This window comes from Symsagittifera roscoffensis, chromosome 8, assembly GCF_963678635.1.
Source record: "Symsagittifera roscoffensis chromosome 8, txSymRosc1.1, whole genome shotgun sequence".
Classification (NCBI taxonomy): domain Eukaryota; kingdom Metazoa; phylum Xenacoelomorpha; order Acoela; family Convolutidae; genus Symsagittifera; species Symsagittifera roscoffensis.
The window spans coordinates 2,867,641-2,895,042 of NC_087069.1; the positions used below are offsets into that span (position 1 = coordinate 2,867,641).

Below are 27,402 nucleotides of genomic sequence, written 5' to 3' on the forward strand. Positions count from 1 at the left end.
CAATTGTACATGCGTAACCGTTTTTCACTCGACGATTTGTATCAATGACTCGTAAAAGGGGTGCTTTTGTGTCTCCGACTATTTGATAATGAATTATGTCCAGATAAATAAACATAAGCTGAGTACCAGCGCATACATCAACGGGATAGTCAGCAATAAGATCTTGGGTAGAGAATGTGCTATGTTTCGTGCTTCCTTGTTTGTAACCTATATGATAACCAGTTCCATCTCTGACGCCTTTGAATCCAAGTAGACTAGGAATTTGCGGGCTTGAAAAAGTTATACCTTCCCAATAATGCAGCCATAAGGAAAGATGTTTGGTTATTGGATCTATTACGTAATCCAATTTCTCTAATTCTGTCTTTCGACGAATCTCGTCCAGTATTTGATCAATGCTCGTATATTCTCCTTTTGTTAATTTTGCTGTTTCTCCAAGGTAAGGTCTGGAGATCTTGTCTTTCTCAACTTTCATGCTTGCTATAACCCGATCTTTTTTGTAGTACACAATGTTGTTGTCAGTTACGTTGTTTATCTGAGTAGGGAAGGTAATTTCTGTAACTGCTACTCTCCATTCACCTTGCAAATTTATTTCTTCACTCAGGAGATTTTTGAAGTTGGCCAGAGTGTTATCCTTAAAAACGTTCATTGATGCAGATGAAACTAGGGTAATTGTGAAGGAAGGGGGAACATTATGGGTGAAAAGACTGTCGGAAGTGCCCTCAGTCATGATTGTCCTTCTCCAGAACGCGAATCAGTTCAGACTCGTAAAATTTTCCCTCAATCGGTTCTCTGTTAGAATCAATCAAATTGTATGTTGGAGGATTTCGTGTTGGTATGTCAAAAACTTCAAACACTTCATCGGTGAACGATTGTTTGTAACCCTTGCGAAAACGTATGTCTACTTTGGCAAGTCTAACATAATCACCAACATAAAGCTTTGGACGTCGAACTAACTTCAAAGACTGTTCTGCTCTTAATGAAATCAGGCGAGGAACATCTTTTTTAGTTACTTTATTTGGTGCAAGATTTGTGACACGATTTGTTCTCGAATTAATTGCATTGACAAAATCTTGCAATTTGTCAATGTATGAGTAAGTCCATTTATCCTCCAAGTACTTATAAATAAGATTTTTCAAGGAACGGATATTTCTCTCAGCGAATGCGGACTTTTTCTCGCTCTCTGTGCTATATGTGTTTATGCCTTTCTTTTTACATAATGCTTCGAAGGACCCTTTAAACTCTGTGCCCTTGTCCACCCATACTTTTTCCGGTTGTTTTGTCGTTATCATTAGTTTGAACGCTTCTGCTGTTGTAGTAGCATACTTTGATTTCAAGGGTTGCACTCTGAGATAGCGGGACATGCAGTCAACTGCAACAAGCAGATACTTAACATCATGGTTGTACTGGGCAAGTTTATCAACAAAGGCCAGATCTAATGACCAGATTTCGTCGATATCGTAAACTATGACCTTGAGTCGCGGCGTTTTTCGGATCACAGTTCGATATTTTGTGTAAGCAGGTTCAGTATGAAGGAAATGTTTAACTTTCTTTCGCGACAAATTGCTTGCTTTTATCAAGTTGTTCACACTACCAAATAACGCGGGACCTTTGTCACTGTATTTAGTTTTCAACAATTTTTCTTCAATCTTGGTAATTTTCCCATTGTTTTGTTTGCGCCTTCGTCTTTTCTGACGTTGGAGAATCTGAATCGTTATGGGGCGTTCCGTATGAGTCAGAGCCTTCTTCTGACTCTTTTTCACGTTTTTGGTTTTGGGTTTTTCTATTACCGCTGAGACTTTTTCGTTTGTGTTTTTTACTTCTCTTAAGGTTTGCACTACTTTTTTCCTGCCAAGTGGGCGATGTTGAGCGGGTTCTTGAGGGTCCGGGTTCTCGTTTCTCTTGAGCGTTAAAAGACGCTGACTGAACCGCGTGTTTGGCATTTCGATTTATTACCAGGTCTTCATTCAAGTTGAGAGCAGTTAAAATGTTAATGAACGCCGGATTGTGTAGTTTTTTCGTTGGTTGTTGTATGTCGTATAAAAATATTGTAGCTTTAAGTCCTGTTGGTACTTTATCTACATATATCACCTCATTGTCATGGTTTATGGTTACTCTTTCTGAATTTTCTATAATTTCAAGTACGGTTTTTGCTCTAACAAATTTTTTGTCTTCTAAAACTTGTAACTGTCCTAAAATGCTTTCGGTCTGTCTATTGTGTTTCTCTTCTAGTTTTTCGTCTTTAACACGTTCGACCGGTACTTCTTCATCGTCCGTTAACAGTTTAAGCTGTTCTTGTTGGGGCTCAACATTATCCGTAAATGTTTCCTTCGTTGCAGTAGTCTTACTAGTTTGTGGAGGTAATTGGGGTCTAAGCCGGTTAAGATAGGACAGTTGAGCATTTTTATGTTTAATATTATTATCATGAAGAACACGTGCAGCATGTGGCTGCTCTTTAACATATAAATGTTTCGGAATTAGAATGAATTCTTCAGCAGTCATCATTAAGTTGTGAGGTACTTGTAACAAAAATAAAGTATTTGTCGAACTAAATGGAAGCCTTCTTTACTCAAAATAATCGCACGTTTTTTGACAACACTGGTTTTTGGAGTTAATAAGTATTTGTATGCTGTCTCGAATCGTTCGATGTTTGCGATTTTAACGGGTACGTTTCCATTGACTACATTGAGCAAACATTCACAAACAAGTGTTATGATCTCACGATTTGAAGTTTTTCTAATTAATCTTCTTAGCTGGTCAGGTTTCAGTTGTACCATATGCCGCAGAATAGATAAGTTTTTCTTTTTCATTTGTGATTGGAGTAGTTTCTGCTTCAGATAAGGGTAAATAAAAAACTGTTGGCCCAGGTGGTGTGATATTTGAACAATATCTCAAACAATCTGATGTACGGGGGTCCAAGTCGATTAGAAGATGTCCAAAAGAGTCTCTGGTAGCTAATTCGTAACAGTTTCTCAAAAATTTTGATACATTCAATTGTCTTCCTAATAGATCTAGTTGCTGAACGTCGCGAGGCGATTTGAACAGAATGATGTGTGAAGTGTTCAAATCAATCGTACGCGACCATCGACTTTGTTGAAACAAGTTATGCTTAACATATATTACATCTATCCCTCTATGTCTACCCGCTGTCGCTAACCTAACAAATTCCTTGTCATTATAGATGTCTTCACATGAATCATCGAAAACTAGAAGAACATTTTCTAATTTTCTCACAGATTCGAATCCGTCGAATTTCATGAACTCCATATTCACTTCGCGAGAAGACACTTTTTCTGAGAATGCAGGTTGCATCTCTTTGTAAAGATATAGAACGGTTCCAAATTTAGGGTAAAAAGTATTTCCCATCAGAAGTTTCAAAATTAACTCAGTTTTCCCGGATCCTGAAGGTCCCACTATCGCCATAAAAATTCTTGTCGAAGTATCAATCACTTTATTCATATTCTTGGGTTTGGTAGTACGTAACCAACCAAGCCTGATAAAATCGAGAACCAAACTGACGTTTCTTCGCAACTTAATTTAGTGAAAGAAAGTTTGAGAATGCAGAAAGTTAGTAAAATTAGAATTACTACCATTTGCGCAACAAAAACTACTTCAGACCTTGGCAAAGTTACATTGTTACAAAACTTCCATGATTTTTTTTCACTGTTTGTCTCGTTATAAACAAACTCTGTTACTAATGTTGCGTCAGGTTCATCTACTGCTGTTGTTGCTTCTGACATTTGAGAAACTATTTATTCTACAGACTGCGTTAGACTTTTTCTCTCTGCGAATGAAGCTTGTAAAAAATTAAATTACTTTTGAGAACAGTAAAAAATTTCATAACGTGTGAAATCTCTATCATTTATGTCATGCATTTCTAAAACAAAGTTTGCTGGGATATTTGCGGTTTTTTTGTAGTACATTATTTTCTTCACAGTATCCTCTTTCACAATCGTCTTAATCTCATCTGGCAATTCACTGCTGTTTAGATCCATCTGAACTCCTGGCTGACGTTTGGGTACTAAGACTAGTTCGGGAAGACATACTCCTCGCTTGCTGGCTAACATTTCTGATAAACTTGAATCTCTGGAAGTATACAAATTGATCAATAACTGGAAAAAACCTCTTCAACGTAGACAACTCTTCTTCGGAAATTATTATTTGCTCCTTCCTCTGAACAATTTGGCCACTGCAATCAATACGCTCTATTCTCGTTAATGAAATTTTAATATCACCCTCTGGAGTCATCCACGCACAAAGCATTGAATTTTGTGATAGGTATGTCTCCACTTTCGCTGATCTCTCGCTGTTGTTCATTTTTCAACCAATCATAAAAAACCTTGGTTTTCTTCAAGGCACAATGATTCCTGGAGTTGTAATGTGGAATATGTTTATTGCAACTTGGATAATTTTTAAAATATAAGTTTTCAACCCGAGGACAGCCCAAATCATCTAGGTTTTCAATCTTTCGGTCCAAGTACTTGGCCAAAAATTCTGTCTTTTCTTTTCCTTTAGCGTAAAAAACGGCACCAGGATTTCTCAGCACAAAACTCTGAAGTATTTGATTCAAGTTTATATAAAGATAATCACCGTTTTCCCAATGGAGACCGTGTAAATAATTAGTTAACCAGTTGTAAGCTTTTTGTTCAAGCTTTGGTAGTATATTGAAATTCACTGGAGGTAGGAAAATGAGTCGATCGCTGTAGTCTGAAGTTGTTATTGCTAATTCTTTAACCACAAAGGCGTTTTTCTTGTAACGAAAGCCTTCCACGTCAAGCACAACTGATCTCTCGCCTAGCATTCTAGTAAATGATAAACTTCTGGTTTTTTCAACTTAATGAAAAGGCAGAACGCTATTCCACTCAAATGTCCCAATAAGCTGTTGTTACAGTTCCAGGGCAACATGTAACAGTACGTGGGACCCTGTTGATAAAATTCGTGTATAGATCCGGCCGCATCGTGCAAAATAGCGTGCAATCGTAAAATTTTGGAATTTTTCAAATATTTGTCCAAGGAAGAGTTATCAATACCAATCAAGCCACCATAAGGTCTCAACTTAATTAAAATGTCGTAGTTAAGGTTATCAGAACTAACAAAAAACAGAGAACATGCAGCTAGAAAATAGTTGCGTCGGTTAGAATTATCAGGATAAGTTTGTTTCAAAGACGTATAAATTTCGTGAATTATTTTCAAATCAATAGGAGTTACTCTGCTTTTTTGCAATTTCATTATTTATTTTTTCCAACACCTCTCCAACCTGCTGAATTTCAAGCCAGTGGAAATAAAAGTGACCTTGCAAATACCATTTAGACTCATTAAGATAACGGTGGTAAATAATTAAATAAACCACCGGAAGTTTTTTGTATTTTGATAGCTTGTTGAAACATAGACGGATTTTTCTCTCCAAGTCTTTATCAACCCATAATGAGTTAAAGTCAAACGAATAGTCGAAAACGTTTTCATAATCAGCAATATTCAAATCGCTCACAGTGCCATACTTTTGTTTTGTAGAAATGCACCAAGAGATTTGTTGAAGCTCACTCAAATAAAATTGTTCTTTGAAAATCAACTCGTATTCTTTCTTTGAAATTTCCTTTGCCCTTTCGAGGAAGACGACGTAGCGTTCATTACATAATTTGAAAAATGAATTTTTTTCTGCGGTTGAAAACACTCTTAATTGTAAATGTTCATTATCAATATCTTCAGTACACCAAGTTCCCTCTAATTTCATTTTTCTTATTTCAAAATTTGACAATTTTATCATTTGGTATATTTTGCCCAGAAACGGCCGCCGCCTTTTGAGAGTAATTTCAATTTACTGCCTTTTCACCATAAAATTTAGGTCAAGTTAAGGAATTAGTTTACTGCTGCCAACAGTTAAGCTACGCTGCCAAAATGGCCGGCGAATTTTTATTATATACCATAAAAGTCAATTCCCCGTTCACTAACAAATTTCAACTAGGTCGAAAGTTCATTTACCCTAAACAAGCATAACAATTAATATGATTCATATAATTAATCAGGACCAATAATTGGGACCCCAAAATTTGGAATTAGAAAGATTTTTGTATCGTGTCCCTTGTTGTTAAGCTAAACTTAGCAAGATCCTAAGTAGGGGGTCTTCTGCTTTTTGGGTGGAAAATCTCTTTCGTTTACAAAATCCTAGGATGAGGGTCCTCCAAAAAATTAAGGACCCCTTTCCTAGGATTTTGCTTTACGTGAGGACCCCCCCCTTAGGAAGGACCCCCCCCTTAGGATCCGGGACACGATACAATACTACTAATGTTACAACTGCACTAAAAGTAACCACCTTTAGTGCAGGCGTAGCTGATGTCCTATTAACCTCCCATAGTATCAATTAGTTAGCCAACCATTCCTAACTATTTTGTTAAACTATTTTGTACAGTTTAACAGAAAAACAATGAGGTACACTGAGTATCAATAATCGAACGGGTATCAGTCATTACTCATTTTCAATGAGCTATTAAAAAGGGTTTCTTCTGTACCTTTTGATTAAATTTTCCTTCTATTTCAAGCAGGAGTAAGAAGCTGAAAGTCGAGCACTGCTTATCGCTGAACTCAAAAAGTCAATAGTTTTTTTTGGTTTTCTGGAGTTTTGACTTTTGGATTTACTGCCACAAATAATCATGAGCGCAGATTACTTCTCATCAGCACAAGCCAGTGCAAAAAACTGACATTTAAGCGGAAATTATAAATAATACAAAAGATAATTTTGGTAAACCGCAAGTTCACATTGAGCCAGACGCCAACATGCTTTTCGCAGAGACAAGAAAACACGGCAAAAAAGAGCTCTCAAAATTGCTTGAGAAAAAAATTTTACAAAAATTAACTCAAGATTTAATTTTAAAAAAATAATAAACAAGATAGCCCAAAAAACTACAGAAACCTCCACTCACACTGATTCAGGAAAAAACCAAGGCAACAGACAGTTGGAAAAGAGTCAATGAACGCAAAGGAACACAACAAAATATTGACTTGTTTTTTTATTTTCGAATAAACTTTCGAACTTCAAAGAGAAAAGTAGATAAACTTAAAATTTGAATTCCTAGAACAATTTATGATTCAAACCTCTTTGACAAAACTAACCCAAATTAAGACCCAGAGGCAAAGCTTCGAGAACACGATAAAAAGTAGCTCTAGAAAATGCACTAAGAAAAACTAGAAATAAGCCTCGAATTAGCAAAAATTAGGGTAGGCCTAGGATTCGATCTGCGGACCATTGCAATCAAGAGACTTTGAGTCTCACACACTAACCACTCATGATTAACAACTGAAAAACACTAGACAAGAATAAAGCAGCTACATATGCTAATAACTAGCCAATGCGATTCAGCAAAAATGGCATCAAATGCAAATAGACTCAATTTTGCATGTAATAATTTGCAATATAACAAACTGAAGGCATCCACACTAACTTTGCATGTACCAAATTGCAAAGCATAAAACCACATTATGTATAAATTATGCATTTCCAAAAATGGCGATATATATTGAGTTAGAAAATTTCTGAAATCGAGTTGTTTTTATCATCGTTACGTTGTTTTAAACAAATAGTTTTTTTTTCGGTTCATTTGATGATTTAAAAATGCACCAACTGTGTTAACCTATAATTATGTGTCAAAGTCTTTCGAATGTCAAAGCACATGCTATCAAACGCTGTAAAGGTGCCCCAAAAGTGGCACTAATATTTGCAAATTAGTTTAGAAAAAAAAGAATGTTCTTAATAATACACTAGGCTGACGCTAGTGTAAAAACTAATCCAATAAGAAAATTTTTTATTTCGCTTTGAAATCTGAAATTTAAATTCCAGTCGAAACTAGAATTCGATCACGTTTTCCGTGACCATTAAACTTTTGCTGCTCGATAGTGGGGCTTGCCTTTTGCCTTCTAGTGCTAGTTTGAATTGCATATTATTTCATTTGACAGGTACTTTACTAAAAGTCCTATAGCGGGCATATTTTAGCGTGTGTTGTGTCGCATATGTTGTGTCACAAATCGTTTGTAACTTATTTGGTATGAAATCAATCTTGAACCGCTATATTTCTTATCTACTTAAACAATGGAATCACTGAGATATTCCACTGGAGTATTATTTGTCCAAGTAATAAGTATCACCTAACCAGGATACTTCAATAGTAGAAGGAATTACTATTTTGAAAGCCAATATTGGTAAGCTGGTTACTTGAATGTTTCAAAACCAGATAATGACACACTTGCTCTAGCAAGCAGGGATGGAGTTTTGCTTTTGTTTCAAACCATTCAGACGGGTTAGGAGATGACTAAATTGTATCTAATTGGTGCAGTAATTCAGACAGTAGTGTATTATGTATAGTGCAGTGCAATGTGTATGTTCGTACCTCTGCCATGGCTGCATCCCTGTGTTCCTGCAAAGACAGCACCTCCCTTCGCAGACTCTGCATCGTCTCGTCCCTCCTGCATAACTGAAACATAGCACACATGTCACACGGGATTGTCATACATTTCGCCGTAGCCGGTCCTACCACGCGGAGTCGGATGAAAACAGCTCCCCTCCAAGATAGCGTTCGGCCTGCTTCGATTGAGTAGACAAACAAAAAGTGAAACAGAGCGGATGAAGACTAGCAAAGCCATTATAACGTCGAAAATATCCAACACGTAATCATTGAACTACTAAGCGAAAAGGTATGGCGGGACTCGAACTACAAACCTATGTCAAACATAAGAGTGCAATTACCTGCATAATGACTCCCTCCAATAACGAAAACAACTCAAGCCATACGAAAGTTGCACTTAATCTAATAATCGATTTGATAACACTTGCTAATCTCAAGAAATAATCTCCCCAGTTTGACACTTCAATCACACAACATAAAACACGGAGGCAAAGCTGAGTTTCGCACCACTTGCAATACACAAAAAAATTGACAACACGCCAAAAAAAACACTTGAAATTTTCAAATGTATAATTCAAACTGAAGCTCATTTTAAAGAAAAGATGTGGCAAAAACTAACAGCCAGAACTGAACTAGCTTAAAAACTTCGCTTTGCACTACACATTGCGCTACAAAATAGTGGAAAAAAAACAGTCAAAAAAATTCAGAAAAATTAAGTTGAAAAAATAACTTGATAAGGTGGAAAAACTACAGCTACAAAAACTTCATGGTTGCATCGAATGAAATCTTCGATTGGAAATCTTTCACCGAGCGGCCACAAAGGCGACAAGTTTTGGGTCGAAGCCTGTTGTCGTAAAAAACTAAATTACGCAATATAATTTGATTAGGCCGAAAAAAAGATGTAGTAAAAAAACTGTGAATTGGATTAAAACAAGTTTTAAAAACTCAGCCAGTAAAAAAAAAATCAGATAATGAAAATTGATCAGCATTTGATCTGAATAAGGAGGGCAGGACTAGCGAGTCTCAGTGCTTGTCATAGTCATGACTTTTGTTACCTTGAAATTAATTGATTCCAAGGTCCAAAGACTTTCACGTTCGAGAACTAGATTTGAGAATTTGATATTCATGGAAATTTACGCGGATTACTCAACTTTTGTCAACGTGACTTCCAAACAAACACAGCGAACAAAAGTGAGCATAAATTGCATGAGGTGAGCCATACGTTTCGTTTACAAATTTCAGGTAAATTATTGTTAAGACAGTAACCACATCAGAACTATGAAATTACAAAAAATTCATGTTTTAAAACAAGTTTTAGACATTGAGAACGTCTTTTTCTATATTTTCGGCGGGTTCTACATCGAGAGCCAGACAACGCGAAAAAAAAGTACAAAAAATTTCGAAAAACAAAAAATTGAAAAATAAAGTAAGAAGGATTGAATACGAAATAAAATCCCCTATGATAAAGTTATAAAACTAATGTAACCATGCAATTATGCAAAGATGTTACAGTTTGGACCCAAGTTAAACGCCAAACTGAAACATCTTTGTCAATTTGTATGGTTACCTTAATTTTACATATTTATAAAAGCGGATTTTATTTCACCTTCTATCCTTTTTTCTTTATTCTTCAATTTATTGTCTTTCAAACTATTTTGTTCTTTCTTTTTCGTGCTGTCTGACTCTCGACATTGAAAATTGATCAAATTTTGTCAAGAATCTGACTTCTCAGTTGAATACGCTGATTTGAAGAATAAATGTCAAGTTTCTCTATCAAGTAGACTTCGAACTTTGTGCAACTGCATCGAAGATCTTGACCGTATTCGCTCTCGAGATCGCTTGTCTGTACAAAGCAACATTTTCGAAAACCTCTAGATATCCCATCATTCTAGATGGCTCAAATGACATCGTCAAGTAACCCATGAAAGCACCCATATAGTGACAGTCATTCTGGAAAGGAATAAACGCGTAATTTTCTAACGGAAAATTACTGGTATCCTTCGCTAATTGTAAGGCAGACTATAAGAAGCTGCCTATCTTGTCGTAGAATGTTGCAGGAAGTTTTAGCACCCCCTCGGCAGACCTTCCCAAAAGATCGATTATCGACGGCAAATCATTATCAGTTTTACACTACTGGACAAGACTTTACAGGACCTTTCCCTATTTACGACAACAACTACTTCTCTTCATCTGTTTGGTTGTGCGCACGGTAAACTTAGAAGTATCACCTAATTTGTCTACTGATAGAACAATACAAGGTATCAGACGTTTTGTTTGTCGGCGGGGAAAGCTGACAAAATTCATATCGGACAACAGATCTTCTTTTGTCAGCGCGAACAAGTTTTGAAGAGCTCAGTAAGCGACTTTGCTCAAAATTCTGATATCAAAGACAAACTCACGCTCATGGACATAGATATAGAATGGTTTTTCAACCCGCCAACCGCGCCTCATTTTGGTGGCAGCTGGTACCGACTAGTTCAAATTTTCAAATTGTCCCTCTATAATGTTATCGGTTCTCAAACACTGCATGATAACACGCTGCACACCCTCGTATGCAAAATCGAAACCGGCATGACCTGGTGTCCTTTAAATAACGTTCCTACGGGCATAAATGACCCATTGCCGCTCACACCGAATCACTTCCTTCTCGGTAGGCTATCAATTTATGTACCCCCTGGCGTACTTCCGGACAAATCAGTCACTGTTTCCAAATCATGGAAAAATGCGCAACTTCTCACTCAACAAATTTGAAATTGTTTCCTTCGTGAGTACCTTTCAGAAACGCAAGCTCGGACAAAGTGGAACACGGCCGCCAACAACTTGGCAGTCGATGAGCTTGTCTGGCTGGTAGAAGATTACACACCACGGCCTTTGCCTTCTCGCTAAAGTTCTCGAGGTTCACCGAGCCAGCGACGGAACAGTAACACCAGTGACAATCCCGACTCATGTAACCCGCTTATTGGTAATCAAATAATATATGTAACTCGCTTATTGGTATTATGCAGAACCTTTGAGTAGGCATCATGAAATATTTAACTTTTGAAGCCAACACACAAAATTGAGAAAAGTGCGATAGCTCAAAAACCAAATAGTTTCAGAAGGTCAAGCTTCGAGCAGAAATCTGCAACCTATTTTTTTAATATTTCGACGATGAAATATATCAATTTTTAAATATAAAGCGAGAGATCTCCGAACTTTCCAGAACTAAGGTATTTTTAAGTTTATGAACAAGGGAGATAAGATTTGCAACTCCTTGGAGTGCCCTCACAGTATCCACCTACATATTGAGATTCAAAACTTTTGAATATTTTTAAATCTCTAATTCAACATATGCAGCGAGATTTTTGAATATCATAAAATCATAAAATATTTAATTGCAAAATGATAATCAATATAACAAACACCGAATACAAAACAAACAACAAATGTGGGATGAACCATTGAGGATTGAAAAGAGAGGGGGAATGCACTAACAGCAAAGGAACAAAGGAGCACCAGAATTGGGAAGGCAAAAACGTAATAAACTGAACAAGACTAGATGGCCCGGCTGACATCTAACTTTTTAAATCTAAGTTTTCTGAAAGTTTTCGAAAAAAAAACATAAAAAATGTCATATCTCGAAAACTATAAGGATTTGAGAAGTGAGATTTGGGGGCAAAATTCTCAATCCCCGGCAGCACCCAACTACAGTGTTTGGAATATCGAGTTTTCTTAAATTCAAGTTTTCTAGATACTTTTGAAAAATCTCGAAAATTGCCGTATCAGTGAACTAAAAACGATTTGGTTATTCATATATGGAGGCCAAATTCGCAACCCCTCGGGAATCCTTATAGCATCCCACCATTAGGTTGCTAATTTCAAAATTGATGAAACAATCCTCGACCTCAAACTGAAAAACCGAAAAAAAATTCTTAACTATTGCAATATACCTTGAACGTGAAAAAATTCAATCGTTAAACATGCAAAAATAATACGTTGAAAAAGCTTTAACATGGAGAGATAGTGAGGTCCGCATTTAAATAAATAATAATATATTATTCCAAATTTTCTGATAAAAATGGGTTTTTGCATCAAAAAAATTAAGGAGCTTGGCACCCCTATTCTGCAATGAAGCGTATTTGAGTTTTTTGCCCAGAGATTGGTTTTTGAAAAATGGGGGAGATGACGTTGAATTATAAGCAAATTCATTTCTGATGAAAAGCTTGTTCAAAAATTATTCGCATGAAGATTGTTGGAGAGGGAATCCCTAAAACACATGTATGAGCTTGAGACATCGGAAAAAGATACGAAGCGAACGTTATAACCTAAGCCGCAAAAATAAGGGTAGAATATCGCTGAGACGAACAAAATGATATCATTAGAGCTTGAGTTACAAAAAAATGAATGAACATTTACATAATCAAGAAAATATTTTTTGCCTCCGAAAACATCATATTATGTGGCAAATTAACAGACATAGAGCATGCTATATCTTTTAAGCCGCAAAAAAATCGGATATTGTGAATGGGAAAGCTGTTCACGGGGGAAAATTATCTGTTAGCTATTGCAAAATTATTGATGATTTTAATGAAAACAACTTATTCGCCTTGGTTAACGCAATGAAGAAAAACTTAAAGCCATCATTAAGGTTACGACAGATACCAACAATTGGAATAATTGATGTCAAATCAAACAGACCAACCTCTGCCTTCAGGAGATCTTTGTTGTTATTATTGAGTGAGGTGGCTTCCCTTAATCTGTTCTGAAGTATTCCAATCTCATCCACTGCTTTGGAAGCTTCATTTCTTGCATTGAGGAGTTCCTCTTCTAAGAGCTTGATTTTTCGCTCCTTCTGATCGAAGTCATGATGCTTTTCCATAATTTCATAACCATAAGCAACTGTAACAGCGCCAAAAACCAAATCAAAACAACCATAACAAACGGAGGTGACCCTTTCGTTAGCGACCATCCGTAGCGGTTAAGTCGCATCAACGCTACAAAAAATGCAAATTACAATAGAAAAAAGGGGTAAAAAAAATGGGTCCTTTTGTCATGCGACATTCCGTGCACACGTTGGATAGGGTCATACCAACGCAATATGTATACATATGTGAAATCCGACCACAATTTACGAAAATGCAAAGTCGGAATTCGAAATTTTATTGTGACATCCGAGTCGGAAAATTAACGGTTTTAACAAAATACTGGTCTTAATCGTTATTTTGACGAATGCGGAAAGGGTTAATTTGAACTTTCATGTTAATTTTTGAAAGAGTTCGTTCGAAAAGAAAGACACGTACCAATGTCTAAATTTCGCGCCAACTGAAAACTGTGAAAAGAAAACAGAAGAACATCAGAACTCGTGAAAAAAGCAGTAAACGGAAATTGTGTGATAGTGATAGAGATTGAAAAAAACTTAACGAGCACCATTCCGAGTTTTAACGATTGTGCCGATATGTACTTCCGGGCAAATGTTACAAAGATTTTTTTTATGGCACTCCTGGGTGCTATTCTTTTTTAACATCATGACCGGCAGAACCGTTAACGAGCACTCCGCGCCAAGCGGATGCTCAAATGAGACCCTAACCACCGAGGCGGAAGGGTACTTCGGAACGTGGAAGCTTTCCGGAATCCCGTTAATAGCTTTTTAACCTAAATAAGACCGAAAGTTCACGCACCAGGAAGGGTGGGGGGATTGGCCGTCCCGTCGTTCCCTGAGAGTTTTTTGACCAAAAACACTTAAAAATAGGCTGAAAACCAAGCCAAAAAATTTTGTAGTACCTAAAAAAACCAATACACAAATAAAACAACCGTAAAAAAATATATAAAATCAGTAGAAATGATCCCCCCAGACGAGATGCGATCGAACCCTCCCGTTTGTTGTTGTTAGATATATTGTTGTTACAGGCATTTATTTCAGTCAGGATCATTACGATCAAATTAGTGGCCCGTTTGTGCTGCTTGTACTGTAGGGTTATTTGAGTATTTAAGCACGTTAATGCTATTTTGCGCTCAATCCAGAAGGATCCCGGGATTATAAAAAAAGACTGATCCGGCAAGCAGTGCAAGGAACGACAAGAAGGAGCCCAAGGATAACAACAATCATTTTTTGAGTATCGTTAACGAATTTTGTATCTCTTTTGATACAAAACCTAAGATACCAATCTGTTGGGGATCGACAGTGACTGTGTAACATTCGTCTACTGCAGTCACACATGAGGCTTAAGAAAAATAGGCCCTATAACCACTGGCTCAAGGGTCAGGGACACCATCTCTTGTGTTTTTCTACCTCAAGAACGGTCGGAGCCAGTTCGGTTCGTTTGTGACATGAGACTACGACCCGTTACAGCTTAAAGGCTACTACTAAAATATCCCCCCACTCTAGAATTAATAACGTCCCCATACTCAGGTCTCTAGATACCCAAAATACATGAACGCTGTTAAAAACCGGGTTGGAACAATCCGTTAAGTTACTTTTTATTAGACAGTGTAACTTTGATCCATTTCAGATGGATCAACCTAAAACTCGCCTTACCTCAACATAACAATCATAAAACACACTCTAGGAATTTAAATTAAGTACTCACATTGTAGCACGCTCAAGAACCAGGAAGTAAATAAGTCGGTAAGCAACTCAAGAATTAATAAAGTAACTAAAATGAGTTTAATGTTAGTCAGTTTTAATGGCAGAGATAAGTTTGAACTCTAGACTGTAAGTTCTCGTGAACCATTGGGACACTCTAGCTGTCCACCTTTCCACCGAAGGTTCACTCTGGTCCAGTTAATAATAGTACTCCAGTCACAACAATCTAGTTCGTGGGAATGCGCTCGTCTCTGTTTCAGATGGGACAGCTCTACTCTCGATTATTATTGCTAGTGAAATTGCAAATAGCAATTTCCCACTGATTTTTCTAGCAACTTTCCCGCGATTGTCACTCGATCGTTCTGACTTCTCTCTTCTGATTTTCAGTTATCGCGAGAAAATCGTGCATGACATGCTCCATTCGAAATTTTGAAAAATTAAATTTCTCTCCTAAATCAAGTGTTTTTTTGTTTCTCTCAAGGTCAAACTTCCAAATATGACCGACTGGCACATACTCCCCGGACTCGAGATCGATGTCCTCATCGCGTGCTGTCTTCTGCCAGTGAGTCCCAGAAAACCGAGTGTTACTCAAGATACAGTGCCAGTGGTCATTTACAGAAGTTTGCAGCAGACTTAAGCTTATCTACACCCCAAAATTCACAGCCATGTAAAATTTTCACACTATCGCTAAACAGCAATCAAAATCTGCACACACCTGCACCCTCGAATTCTCGCTTTTTAAGCCAATCATTTAAAATTTCTTTTGTCCCATTTAATCAGGAAATTGTCATGCAGTATTTCCATTTATATAATAAATATAGTATATTAATAACAATATTTGCTTTGTTAAAACTTCTTTTTCGTGAATCCTGGTTTCACCCGGACCCACGCTCAAGCCCCCCTTTCCCTCTCAAGACTCAAGATCCATTCGAGCCACCAGCTCATCTCGCACTCTTCGCCTTGGAGGTACTGCACCCTGAAGTACTAGATACGGCAAACTGTCTCAACAGTTCCTCTTCATCATCGGAGCTAATCACAATCTCCTCCCAAGCCTTCAGCTGTTCGTAGGATCGCATCCATTCTCTTTGCTCTTGCAACCTCTTTGCTTGGTTGGGTAGTGCCTTCACCCTAGATTCCCGGTTCAAACAAAAGGAGTTGTGCAGGCTCAAGCTCACGTTCTTCGCCAGGTCCTCCTCTAGTATCGATTCCCTCGCCTTGGTATTATCTCTAGACATTTTACCCACTCTCTTCCATCCTGTCGTGATTGCATTACGATGGGTTAACAGGGGTCTCTTGAAAGCTTCCGGCCCAATCTCGGCCTGGAACTGTCGATACTCCTTTCGATGTTTTCTCATGTGATCTTTCGTTGTCATGTACAACCAGGACGTCAGCGTCGCCCGAAACCATGGGAAGTACCTTAAACGGCTCCAGACATGTCTGACTTCCGTTGGTATGGCGAATACCTTGCACGCAGTCTCAAACAACTCGAGTCTCCTACTGTAGTCTATCGCGTGTATTGATTCTGCCGTTGGCGTCCCCGCTTCCCGATACTTCGTTATATTCTCTTCTATCTATCTCAGAGCCAACATCGTACTCACTACCAAGATCGTCACCTTCTGTCGGTGATCCGGTAGTCCGATCGACCGGATTTCTTCCATATCCCACACCAGGCAAAGGTTCTTGTGATCTGGATACCACACCGTTTGCGCTAAACAATGGCATGGGCATTCTCCATGGGTGATTTCAATGCTCCTGAGGTTACGCTCCCCCGAGGCTTCCAAGAGAGGCTCAAGCTCCATCATTTTCTCATGCATCGTGTCGTTATCTTCCAGGTTTGGAGCACTTCCCACAGGTTTTCCGATCACGTTTTGTCTCTCGTGATCGCTTGTGTTCTCTCTCTCCAACTTCAAAAGTTCTTCTCCCCAGATTTCACTCAAGTCATCTCTCAATTCTTTTGGTACTGTCCCTCTGATTTTTCTCAACAACTTGTGCGAGTGATGCGATACCCGAGCCAACCTCACGCACTTGGGCACTGAGAAGGCCTTGTCCACCAGTACTCTCTGGCTGGATGCTTCCACCATCACCATGTGCAGTGGGTAGTGACTTCCGCACAAGTTGGCCATCATTGACCCTATCAGCGATTTCGCGTTCAATGGCAAGCCATAAGCTTCGCTCATGGGAAATCCCATTTCCGCCTCGAGACCAACCTTCCAGCTCCGGATGTGTTTTTGAGTCACCTGCAACACCCCGGGCCATGATTCTACGCTCAACGCCGTCACTAAATGATGTTCAGATTCTAGTCTTTCCAGTGACTGCAGACTACACATTCTCGAGAAGAATCCGAGAGCTGTCGCTATATTCACCGTGGTTCTCGCGTAACACTCCGCTACTATTTGCACTTCTTTTTTCTCCCTTTCTGTTATGTCTTCGAACCAAGTGACCAGGTCTTCTTTTTGAAATGACAGTATTCTAACGCATGACCGTCCATCGCAGATGTGCTCTCCGTTTCCACACGTCGAATCCAGACAGCTACCCGGCTCCAATTTCTTTGCTGACCCGGGATTACTAGTCTTTTCGCCTGGCTCTTGCATCTGAGGTGAAATTAGCTTGTGCAGCACACTCAACTTTGCCAGATCTTCATCTTCCGTTGGTGCTAACCTCACTCGCTCGGTGATTTCTTCGATCAGACTCGCGTGGGGATGTGGACACCAGGAGGGTCTTAATAGTTTCCATACCACTCCCAAGTTCGTGATTAACAAGCCATTTCCATCGCCCATGTTCACTTCAACTCTCTTGTTTGAATGCGGTATGCTCACCACCTCTGGTGTTTTCTCAAGAATCAGGCCCAGGCTCGGCCCCTCTTTTTCCACCGCGTCTATTTCCATTATTCTTTCTGTCCAAAACTTCAGTAGCTCCGCTACCTCATGGTTCCGGTTGGCGCCTCCAGCTTCCGAGTCTAAGAAGGGGTTGTAGGCCATTCCCATCACTCCAGACACATATTGGTATTCCCCCTTCTCGCTGATTCTCGAGTACTGCTCTGACGAGGCCAGGTTACGGTGAACATCATGTTCTTCTTCGAACTTCTTATTATAAAACCTCCGTACCTCGTCTAGCTTCCTATGGTTCTCTAGGGATAGTCTGGAACCCTCTTCCTTTTCTATTCCTGTGCTCTGATACACGTTCAAGATGACCGTTGAGACTCTTTTTTCCATGGTTTTGCTTGCGCTTGCTCTCTGTTGGCATGCCAGGATGGTGCTATCAGACATCATCGACATTATCCATCTCAAGAAACACGTGGCATCCTTTCTTCTGGCCAGGCTCAAGCCTGAGTTGTCCCTGGCTACGTGTTGCATCAGTGCCTGATACACATCTAGTTTCTTGCTTCCCAACTTCAGCCTGTCATACGAGGTCAGTGTTTCCAGCTCTATCCCCACCAGACTCCAGGTGAACATTAATTGTCCTGCAGTTCTAACGAAGGGATTCGCCATTAATGGTGGTGCTGATGAGGGTGTCCTCATTGCTTCTTCAAAATGATCTTTCAACAAACTCTGCCAGGACCTCTTCAGATGATTTGCCATTTCTATTCTATTAACCTCGGCATTTTGCTGGGTGGCCCAATTACGTCGCTTGCGAGCTACTCCACTGTCCAACTTCTTCCAGCAGTCCTCCATTTCTTTCAATGTTTCAAGGGCCACCCACCACGTCCGGGAGGTGTTCCTCGTCTTGTTCCTTTCCAATGGATCACTTGTCACTCGCTTGCCCGTGGCCTGGTGTGCCTTCGAGATCCATTCTTTGCCGACATCTACTTCCCATGTCTGTCCCTTCGTTGAACCTCTCTTCACGTTTATCTTCTGAGGCTTGAAGTCTTCCTCCGATGTCGAACTGGTGGAAACCTCTATTTCCCTCTCTACTTCAAGTGGTCTTCTGAGCTCCGAGCTGCTCTTGTATGCCGCCGTCTTGCATCGAGCCAAAACCATGGGCGCCGTCTCTCTCAAGTTTCCTTCCGAAACAGCATCCACTGAAGGACTACCCAATCCTTCCACTTCTCTCTTCCTCTTGCGAGTCTTCACATCTCTACTTGAGGGTGTTGTGGCTACCATTACTGATTCGACCTCTCCATCCACTCCTTCCAACTCTTGCCTCCCCCCTGCTCGAGCCTTAAGGATATTAGTACTTTTAATCATATTACTAGTCCCAACCTTATCCCTCTTTATATCATCAACCATTTTATCTACAGTTTTTTGTCTCCGAGTAGAGCTGTCCTCACATTTTTCTTCTCTAGTCTTCGATCGTGAATTCCTCAGCTCTACCAGCTTGCTCAGTAGCTCTTTTCTCGCCTTCTCATCCAGGCCCGTTCCTATCAGAAGCGGTTCTCCAAATCTTACGACTGTGTCCCACAGTTCCTCCTTGAATTTGTCCAGCGTCGTCTCGCTGCCCACTTCTTGATTGAATTCTTCCAAGAACTCCTGCCAAGCATCGTCCTTCAGTGATCCCAGGAATATGTCCCTGTTCCCTTCGAAAGTGTTCTTTTCCCTTTCCTCCGAGCTCAAGAGTATCATCCCCATATTGAAGGTCTCACTTGCCAATGGCAATTCCAGATCCTTCCGGGGGGACGGAATCAGGGGTGGTGTGGCAGTATCTGCCCAATTCTCCTCGCTCAAGTCTTTCAACAGCTCTTGAGTGGTGAGCTCCTCCCCTGATGGCCCTGGTTCAGGCGTATTCCCCACTTCCATGTCTTCACCGGCTTCACTGAGAGTTTCATCCATACTCTCTTCTTCTGACTCATGTCTCCTTCTCTCGAGAATTTTCTTAAATCGGTCCTCGACGGGTCCGCTCCTCTTGTCTCCAGGTGTGTCCACGGACAGTGGTGATGGTGTCGTAGGATCCAGCTTTTTGTATTCCGTCAGTGCTACATGCAGTTGACCTGCTGCATCTAGTTCTGTTCCTTCCTGTCTTATTTCCACCTGTTCCAAGCCATAGGGCGCCTTATATTTTCTCGTGGCAAATTTCATGTCGTCCACCAGTGCGACGTGCCCCTCCATCACGATCATCCTGCCATCGTCCCATATGGGTAACATGTTCTCAAGTCCCTCCTTCTCTAGAGTTCTCAAGACCTTCCGCACCTCATACCCTGGGGGCTGCGAACCTCTACTCTTTTTCGCTTGCGTCGTCCACGAATTTACCTTCATCTCGCTGGTATGGAAGTAGACCGCCGCCGTGTAGCCAATGAACAGGGGGTCCCAGCCATCAGTGAAATCCTTCTGCATTTCCTCCGTCGTCATCCTCGCCATTATGGAGGGAACTACCAAGGGACTATTCATTCCTAAGGTCATCCTCCTGACTATTGGGAACTCAGGCATGGTGGCTGGGAGGATTTCTTTCTCCATTATGGTCTCCAGCTCCCTCCTCACCAGTGCGAAGCACTCCTTCCAGGCAGGAATTTTCAAGATTTCTCGTCCGTCCGCCGTCAATGGGTTCAAGTTCCAGAATTTGGGATACATTTCAATGGGACCATCTCGCTTGCCTCCCATTCTACATTGCAATAGCCCCCTGAAGTTGTACACTATTAGCTCGGCATCTTTCACCTTTCCAAAGAGTACCGTGTTGCTCATTCGCCCTCTGAGCACCTCCTGCTGACACCAATTTAACGCCGTCCCATCCAGTATACTGATAAGGCTCAAGTGCGTTACAGAGTGACGATACGTTGTCACCAGGGGGTCTGGGAACGCGTACGTCACTGCTGGACCATAAATGCAGGTCACCACCTCCTCTAGGCCCCGGATTATCCCCATTGGGTCCGACCTCATTGCCAGGCATAGGTCCGTCAGCAGAGGCATCCCTCTGTTCGTCTTCTTCCATTCTTCTCTCGAAGTTGGATTCTCATCTTCACCCGTCATGTGCCGATTTTGCATCATGAGGTATTGCACTAGCAACGTCTTCAACCCTGCGGCACACTTGTAGGAGCTGGTTTCAATGCTCGTGTGGACTCATAGACAGAGGCTCTCCATATTCCATTAATCGATGAAACGACACCAATTCCCCATGGGTCAAGAGCACCAGTGCCAGGCACCCATCAACTCGAAGTGTCTCCACTCCCCGACTAAACATGTATGCTGGGCCCATGTTGAACAAGTATCTGGGGTAGACCAAATACAGGGCCAAGAGCAGGCTGATGGGCATGCCCAGTATCTCCTGCACGAAGGCTCCAAAGATAGTCGCCGTGGTACCGAATATTCCTGCCAAGAATTCCTTCTCCCAGCAAGGACACAAAAACTTGAGAATCTCGTAATCCCTCCGAGTCTTCAATTCGCCTTTGGCGTGCTCTCTCCAGAACCCTCCAATCGTCACTTCATTGGCGGCCGAGACAAATCTAGCCACCGTCATGTCTCTTACTTCGGCCAGCTCCAGTTGCTTCTCTAGAAAACTCCAGACTTGTTTCACGAGGAGTGGTGCTTCCTCCCTTGTCTTATTCGTGGCGTTCTCCAGCCTTGGTGTCAAAAATGGCCACCAGCCATTCTCTTGAGTCAAACGATATTTCAACGATCCTAATTGCTTTTCCGTCTCGGCCACATTTCTTCTCTCGTTACTGGGACCTCTAGACTTGCTGGTGGAGTTTGTGATCTTCACATCCATACTCCGAAACCACAGGCTGGCCGTTAATCTGCTTATCGCCGGGTGATCGTCCCCGATGACTGGGCTGAACTTGAGTTGCCTGGCAAAGTTCGATATCTCTAGCAAGAGCACCTCGTCTAATACGATCAGGATGTCGGCTAGTCCATAAAAGCCCCTCAGTGCATGAGATATGTCCGCCCATGCCGCCGCCAATTCTGACTTGCGAAGCCTCAGGTTCGATGGCTCCAACTCCCGATTGGGAGCTGCCATTAGAATCCACCATTCATTCCCTTCTGCTATCAGGATCAAGACCGCGTACACGAACTGTAGGGCGGGTGGCATATTCGCGTATCCAGGGGATGTGGTAAACACCACCTTCGTCTTGGACCCGAATCTCGAGACAACATTCTCTTGCACTTCATTCATCGCCGCAAACAACGCTTGAATGGCTTCCCATATCTTCCTCGATGTCGGAATTTCATCGCCCTTTAGTTGCTCAAGAAGTCCCATCGCGTGCAGGTGATCATTCATCCCTGCAAACAACAGCAGCTCAGGTTCACAGGGCATCTCCGACTTTATTGCCACTACCAGAGTTAACATCTGATTTAATTCAGCTCCTGGCAAAGAGTATATCAAAGTCTCCGGCCAGAACAACTTGGGAGACGTTCCTTCGAAGTCTGATCCCGCCACAATGACTACTCTCGCAGCAGTTGGGTCTGCTCTATCATACACTGCCAGGGTTTTGGCCAGCTGGGTACTCCCACAGGGCTTCCCGTACCTGGGATCTTCCGCCAATTTCGAGCCTTCGTAAGCGGCATCTGGCAATCCCGTTCCTCCCGGATTGAGTAGCTTGTCTACCACCTTCAACTGTGCCGGGGTTGCCAACCTGATCCTGGCGATGCTAGTTCGGTGCTTGGGAGGTTCTGCTATAAGTCCCGGACTCCCCAGCAGCTTGAGAGGTCTGTAGTTAATGGGTCCCATGATCGTTTTTGTGGGAATTCCCGTCAGGTCTGTGGTCTCCATCAACTTCGCTCTCGAGAAGTGCGCCTCATGAGCTTTCAACCAGTCCACGCAATGATGCCTATTCAAATCCTCGTGTGATACTCGTTCGATCCCCAGGGTTTCCGCCAATTCTTGCCTGCATTCCAAACTCTCTAGATCCAGTTCTTTCACCTTCTCAGGATATCTCAAGCGAGCGGTCTCCATAGACTTATTTGCCCGTTTGCTCTCTGCCACTACCACTGAGGATATCGCCGAGCTTGGAGGTGTTGATGACGTCACCTCCTCAGACTCCATTGGCGTGGCACTCTGCAATCTGGTCTGGCTGCTCCTTGAACTGTCTCTAGTGTCAACTCTCGGTCCCAAGCGACCAGACAAGGACCTTGAGGCAAGGAATGGTGGGTTCGGAGGTGATCCTAAAGTGAATTGGGCTGTCTCTAGCAGATCCGCCTCCAGCGCATTTATGTGTTCTTGGAAGACGTCGTTTAGCCACTCTGCTCCCCTCGGTCTATCAAAATGGATTCCATCACTGGAGGTGTCTTCAGGGAATCCCTCTTTCTCCATGCGCTCTGCCACGTCCAACAGTCTGACAGGGAGCACACTCTTCCGGTGGATGTCTCTTATCCCCTTGTTTAGGTTCCGCACCTTCTCGTTCATCTCCAAGGCGTGCTGATCAAACATCATGTTGTAGGGGACAGTACATATCGTCAACAGGATGGGGTCCATCTGAATCCTCAGTTCCTCAAGAAGGCAGCTCACCTTATCGTGCAGCCTTGTTATTTTCCTCGCTTCACCCCTTGATACATCGTTGGTCCCGATCATCAGGGTCACCGTGTATACTTTGGTCATCCCCAGCATGTCAAGCGTTGCTAACATCTGTGGCGTGGCAGCTCCAGCGAAACTCAAGATTCCCGTCTGCCAGTGCGATCGGATCCGGGTCAACACCCGCACCAGGCTGTCCCCTACGATTAGATGAACCGCATCTTCTGGTACCCGGGGTGGCGCCAAGTACTGCACCCAGGCCGCATCATGAAAGCAGTCTCTCCTAGCTTTCTGCTCCGTACTCCAGTCCAGCCGATTGTGCCTGTGGTACCTCCCCTCTGTATTCTTCTTATAACTCAAGATCACGACACTCCTAACCGTCTGTTCCCTCCACGTCGGGGGAAGCTCCGGTCTTGCCGAACTCTCACGACTCTTTTGTCGCAATCTCTCGCCCAGTTCTCTCAGACGCGATGAGCCGCCGCTCACCTGACTGTCACTCGAGGTCGAGGTTGGGGTATATCCCGGCAGCTCCACATCCATCAGTGGGCGTATGGGTTGCGTCTCTAGGCTACGCAAGGAAGACGTTGCGTCATTCGGTATCCAAACTTCCAACCCTTCACTCATGTGTTCACGGGCCTCGCGGTCAAGGTTGAACCGTGCTCTTGCTCTGGGGGCCTCATCCACCTCCATACGTGACTCTGGCCTCGAGCTGGTGACCACTCGCTCCTTCGGCCTGGCTCCCTTCTGTGCATCAAGCTCGCGTTGTCGTTGTTCTATTCTGTCTAATTCCGACCTCAGTTGATCACGATTTGCGGCGTTCTCCCGCACCCTTAACTCCTGTTGATGTTCAGCTTTTTGTATCTCAAGCAACCTCAGAGCCTGGTCTCGCTCGTTGACCACCTGGTCCCTTTCCAGCTGAACCTTCTCCCGATCCAGATTTGCCTGATCCCGATCGAGGTTCGCCTTATTCCTTTCCTTCTGCGTCTTCTCGAGCTCTTTCTTTAGAACATCTAGATCCGGATATGCCTCGGTCGTCTGTTGCATTCGTGACATCGATGGCACCCTACTCGAGCTCTGGCTTGTGGACCTCACTGTTGGCCTAGTCGGTAGTGGGAATTCCCCTGCGCCATATTCGGTATTGTTATTCAGGCCAGGATTCCTTGCCAAGTCAAAACCCCTTACTCCTCCATCCACATTCCAAGACAACCATCTGGTCTGTTCTTGGTTCGATATTCCCTCGGTGGTGTAGCCGATCATCAAGACAGCCTCCGTTGCAGACTCCCTGCACTCACCCTGGTCCTCCAACTGGAGGATGGCATTCAGCATCACCGCCATTCTCTCGTCTATTTGGGTGTAGTCCAAGTCCCTCAGGCGCCTGTACAGCTCATCAAGAGTGGGCTTCCTCAGGGCCGCGGGCACGGATTTCCATAATCGGTCTGCCATTCTTCGTGACTTCGGGATGTATACAGGTATGTGTTAACCAGCTCAAGAATTACCTTACCAGCTCAAGAATTACCTTACCGACTCAAGTATTCTCTCGAAATGTTCCCTTGCAAATATTTGCTGCAAGTGCCGATTATCGCGAGTTCAATCAAGATTTCTCTCTCTGTTTCTCGCTGGAGTATAGTTGGATTTTCAACTTTGTTTTTCAAACTTGATCTGAAAACAGAAAGCATATTGAAACTTGACATGTCATGTTCCTAACCTAGAGACCCCCCTTTTACCAGTATGGTTAAAATCTTATCATTTTCATATCACTTAAAACAATTCAATTGGAATTCCCTTAAAAGCATGCAGATTCATTTTATGTTTTAGCACCGTTAACTCGTTTTAAAATTTAATTGTCATGCCAATCATATCTTTAAGATCCCTTTACCTGCGCCGCACCCCAGTACCTAACTCAAGACTCCTCCCTCACACCCGACTCGATACCCCCATGTACCCGACTCAGGCGATGCTCAAGTAGTACTTCTTATGAAGATACACCATTATCTCAGTTTCTGCAAAGACCACATGTAGGATAGCGTACAATTCCCTCGGGCTCAGTTTGCCCCTGTTCGGGTCATACACCGGCATTGAGACTTCTGTTATCCCTCTTTCAATCATGAAGTCTCGTAATCTTGTTAGTGCCAATATCACGTGTTCGGGATCGATTGTGTTCCTGTCATTGACCCTCGTTACTAGGAAGCACAGATATTTGCCCGGGACTTGTGCCACTGACGGTGGAAGCGCTGCCATCCCTCCCAGTCCTGGTCTCTGTCTGAACAGAAACTCTACATTCTGGTACTCTCTTTTGAAGTCAGCTTCCAATCTTGATTTGAAACTCATGTCCGCAGTGATGCAGATCGCGCTGGTCCTGTTTGACAGGATGAAGTCGCTATCTGTTATCATGATGTTCTCCGAGTATTCATTGGGTATTTCGAATTTAGTTTTGAAATTCCGACCTATAGTAGGCTCTGGCTCTTCTTCCTCCAGTTCCAATTCGCTCGTTTCTCTCACTTCCTTGAGCTTCTTTATCATCAAATTTTCGGTGTGGGTAAGTCCTACCCCCACTCCCCGGACAAAAATATTTATCGACGTCCCCGTCGATGTTGTCGGGTCTGAATTGTCCTGAGGAATGTCCAGTGGCCTGTCTGTTGCCGTCCATCCGAAAAGAGGGTCCTCTGTCTTCATGTAAATTGCTGCTGATACATCGACTTGCTGAATGCTTTGTCCTTCGCGGCTCTCGTCTTTGACATCACGCATCCACTCTAGAATCCTCAAGTTCGTGTTCTCCCTCCTCTCTATCTCACTCTGTTCGAGATCCGTTTCTACTTCTGGCGTCGAGTAATCATCCTGCGGATAATGACCACCATCGTCAATGACCTGCCATTCCTCTCCAGCTTCCAGTTCTCCTGCCTTCAGTAATTCCTCGCCCAATTTGTCTGGCTGTATCTTATCGATCAAGAAGTCATCCCCGTACCTGTTGTACCTCATGCCTGTGCGTTTGCGATTGCCAGTCCTGGTTTCCGGTGGTGTTGTTCGATCCGGTTCCATCCATTTCGGCACCTCGTCTTGCTCCGGGTCGTTCCAGTCTTCTTCTACAAATGATCCTGCATCAGACTCCACTCCTATCTTTTCATTGTCGTCCAAACTCAAGTTCTCATTACCATCATTTTTCTCTCTAGTGCCTTTCTCATTCACTTCACACGCTGGCTCTACCACCAGGTACTCAAGACCCTCCATGTCCTTCGGTATGCACCAATCCTCTGGAGACGGGACGTGAGGCTTTAGATTTTCATAATGTGCAGCTCGCCCAGTACTCAAGCGATAGAACCGTCCTTGTTGATGAACCTCCGTTATCATGAATGGTCCCCTCCACTTCTTGAGTAGTTTCTTTGTTCCCTTGGGCGGTATGACATTTTGGAAGACCCACACGTATTGGCCCACTTCATAAGGCTTTGCTCGTAATATTTTTTCGTCGTATTTCCTGCGTTGCCTCATTTGCGCTTGCGCCGTGTTCCTCCTGCATAGCTCGTTCAACTCCTGTTGTCTTTTGATCGCTTCTTTCACGTATGCCTGAGGCGACGTCCTTTTCCCCTCGTATTCCGGGTAAAAGAATGTCAGAGGCATTGCTCTCTCCCTGCCCGTCAACATCATGAAAGGACTGATGCCCGTAGTTGAGTGCTGTGTACTGTTGTAGGCTCCTACTACCTGTGGCAGGTATTTGTCCCAGTCCGTCATGTATCTTGAGCAGTACACCCTTAACATGTTCACCAGTGTCCTGTTTTGTCTCTCTACCAACCCATTGGTCTGCGGGTGATAGGTCGTCGAGTGTGCTTGAGCAATGTGCGATCTCTTCATCAATTCTTTTGTCAAGTCCCCCACAAAAGCTTTGCCGTTGTCCGACTGGAAAGTCATTGGACAACCATACCGCGATATCCAATGCGTTATCAGATGATCACATGTCTCTTCGGCCGAGGCTGTCTGGCACGGAACCGCTTCCGCCAACTTTGTGAAGTGATCTATTATAACCAGTATCTGGTTGTATCCCGACTCTGTCATGCAGATTTTTTGATGGTCTATCTGCACCACTTC

General features: G+C 42.4%; 1 protein-coding gene across 1 annotated transcript in view; it reads right to left on the minus strand.

The window, feature by feature from the left end:
- The window catches only part of LOC134853103 (polyamine-modulated factor 1-binding protein 1-like), a 107,842-nt gene that overhangs the window by 78,032 nt on the left and 2,408 nt on the right, over window positions 1-27,402 (minus strand). The window contains exons 2-3 of the mRNA XM_063869042.1: window positions 13,072-13,270; window positions 8,376-8,459 (exon numbers count right to left, since the gene is read on the minus strand). Of these exons, the coding sequence (XP_063725112.1) occupies window positions 8,376-8,459; window positions 13,072-13,248 (261 nt within the window). The 5' untranslated portion in view covers window positions 13,249-13,270. The remainder of the gene's footprint in view (window positions 1-8,375; window positions 8,460-13,071; window positions 13,271-27,402) is intronic.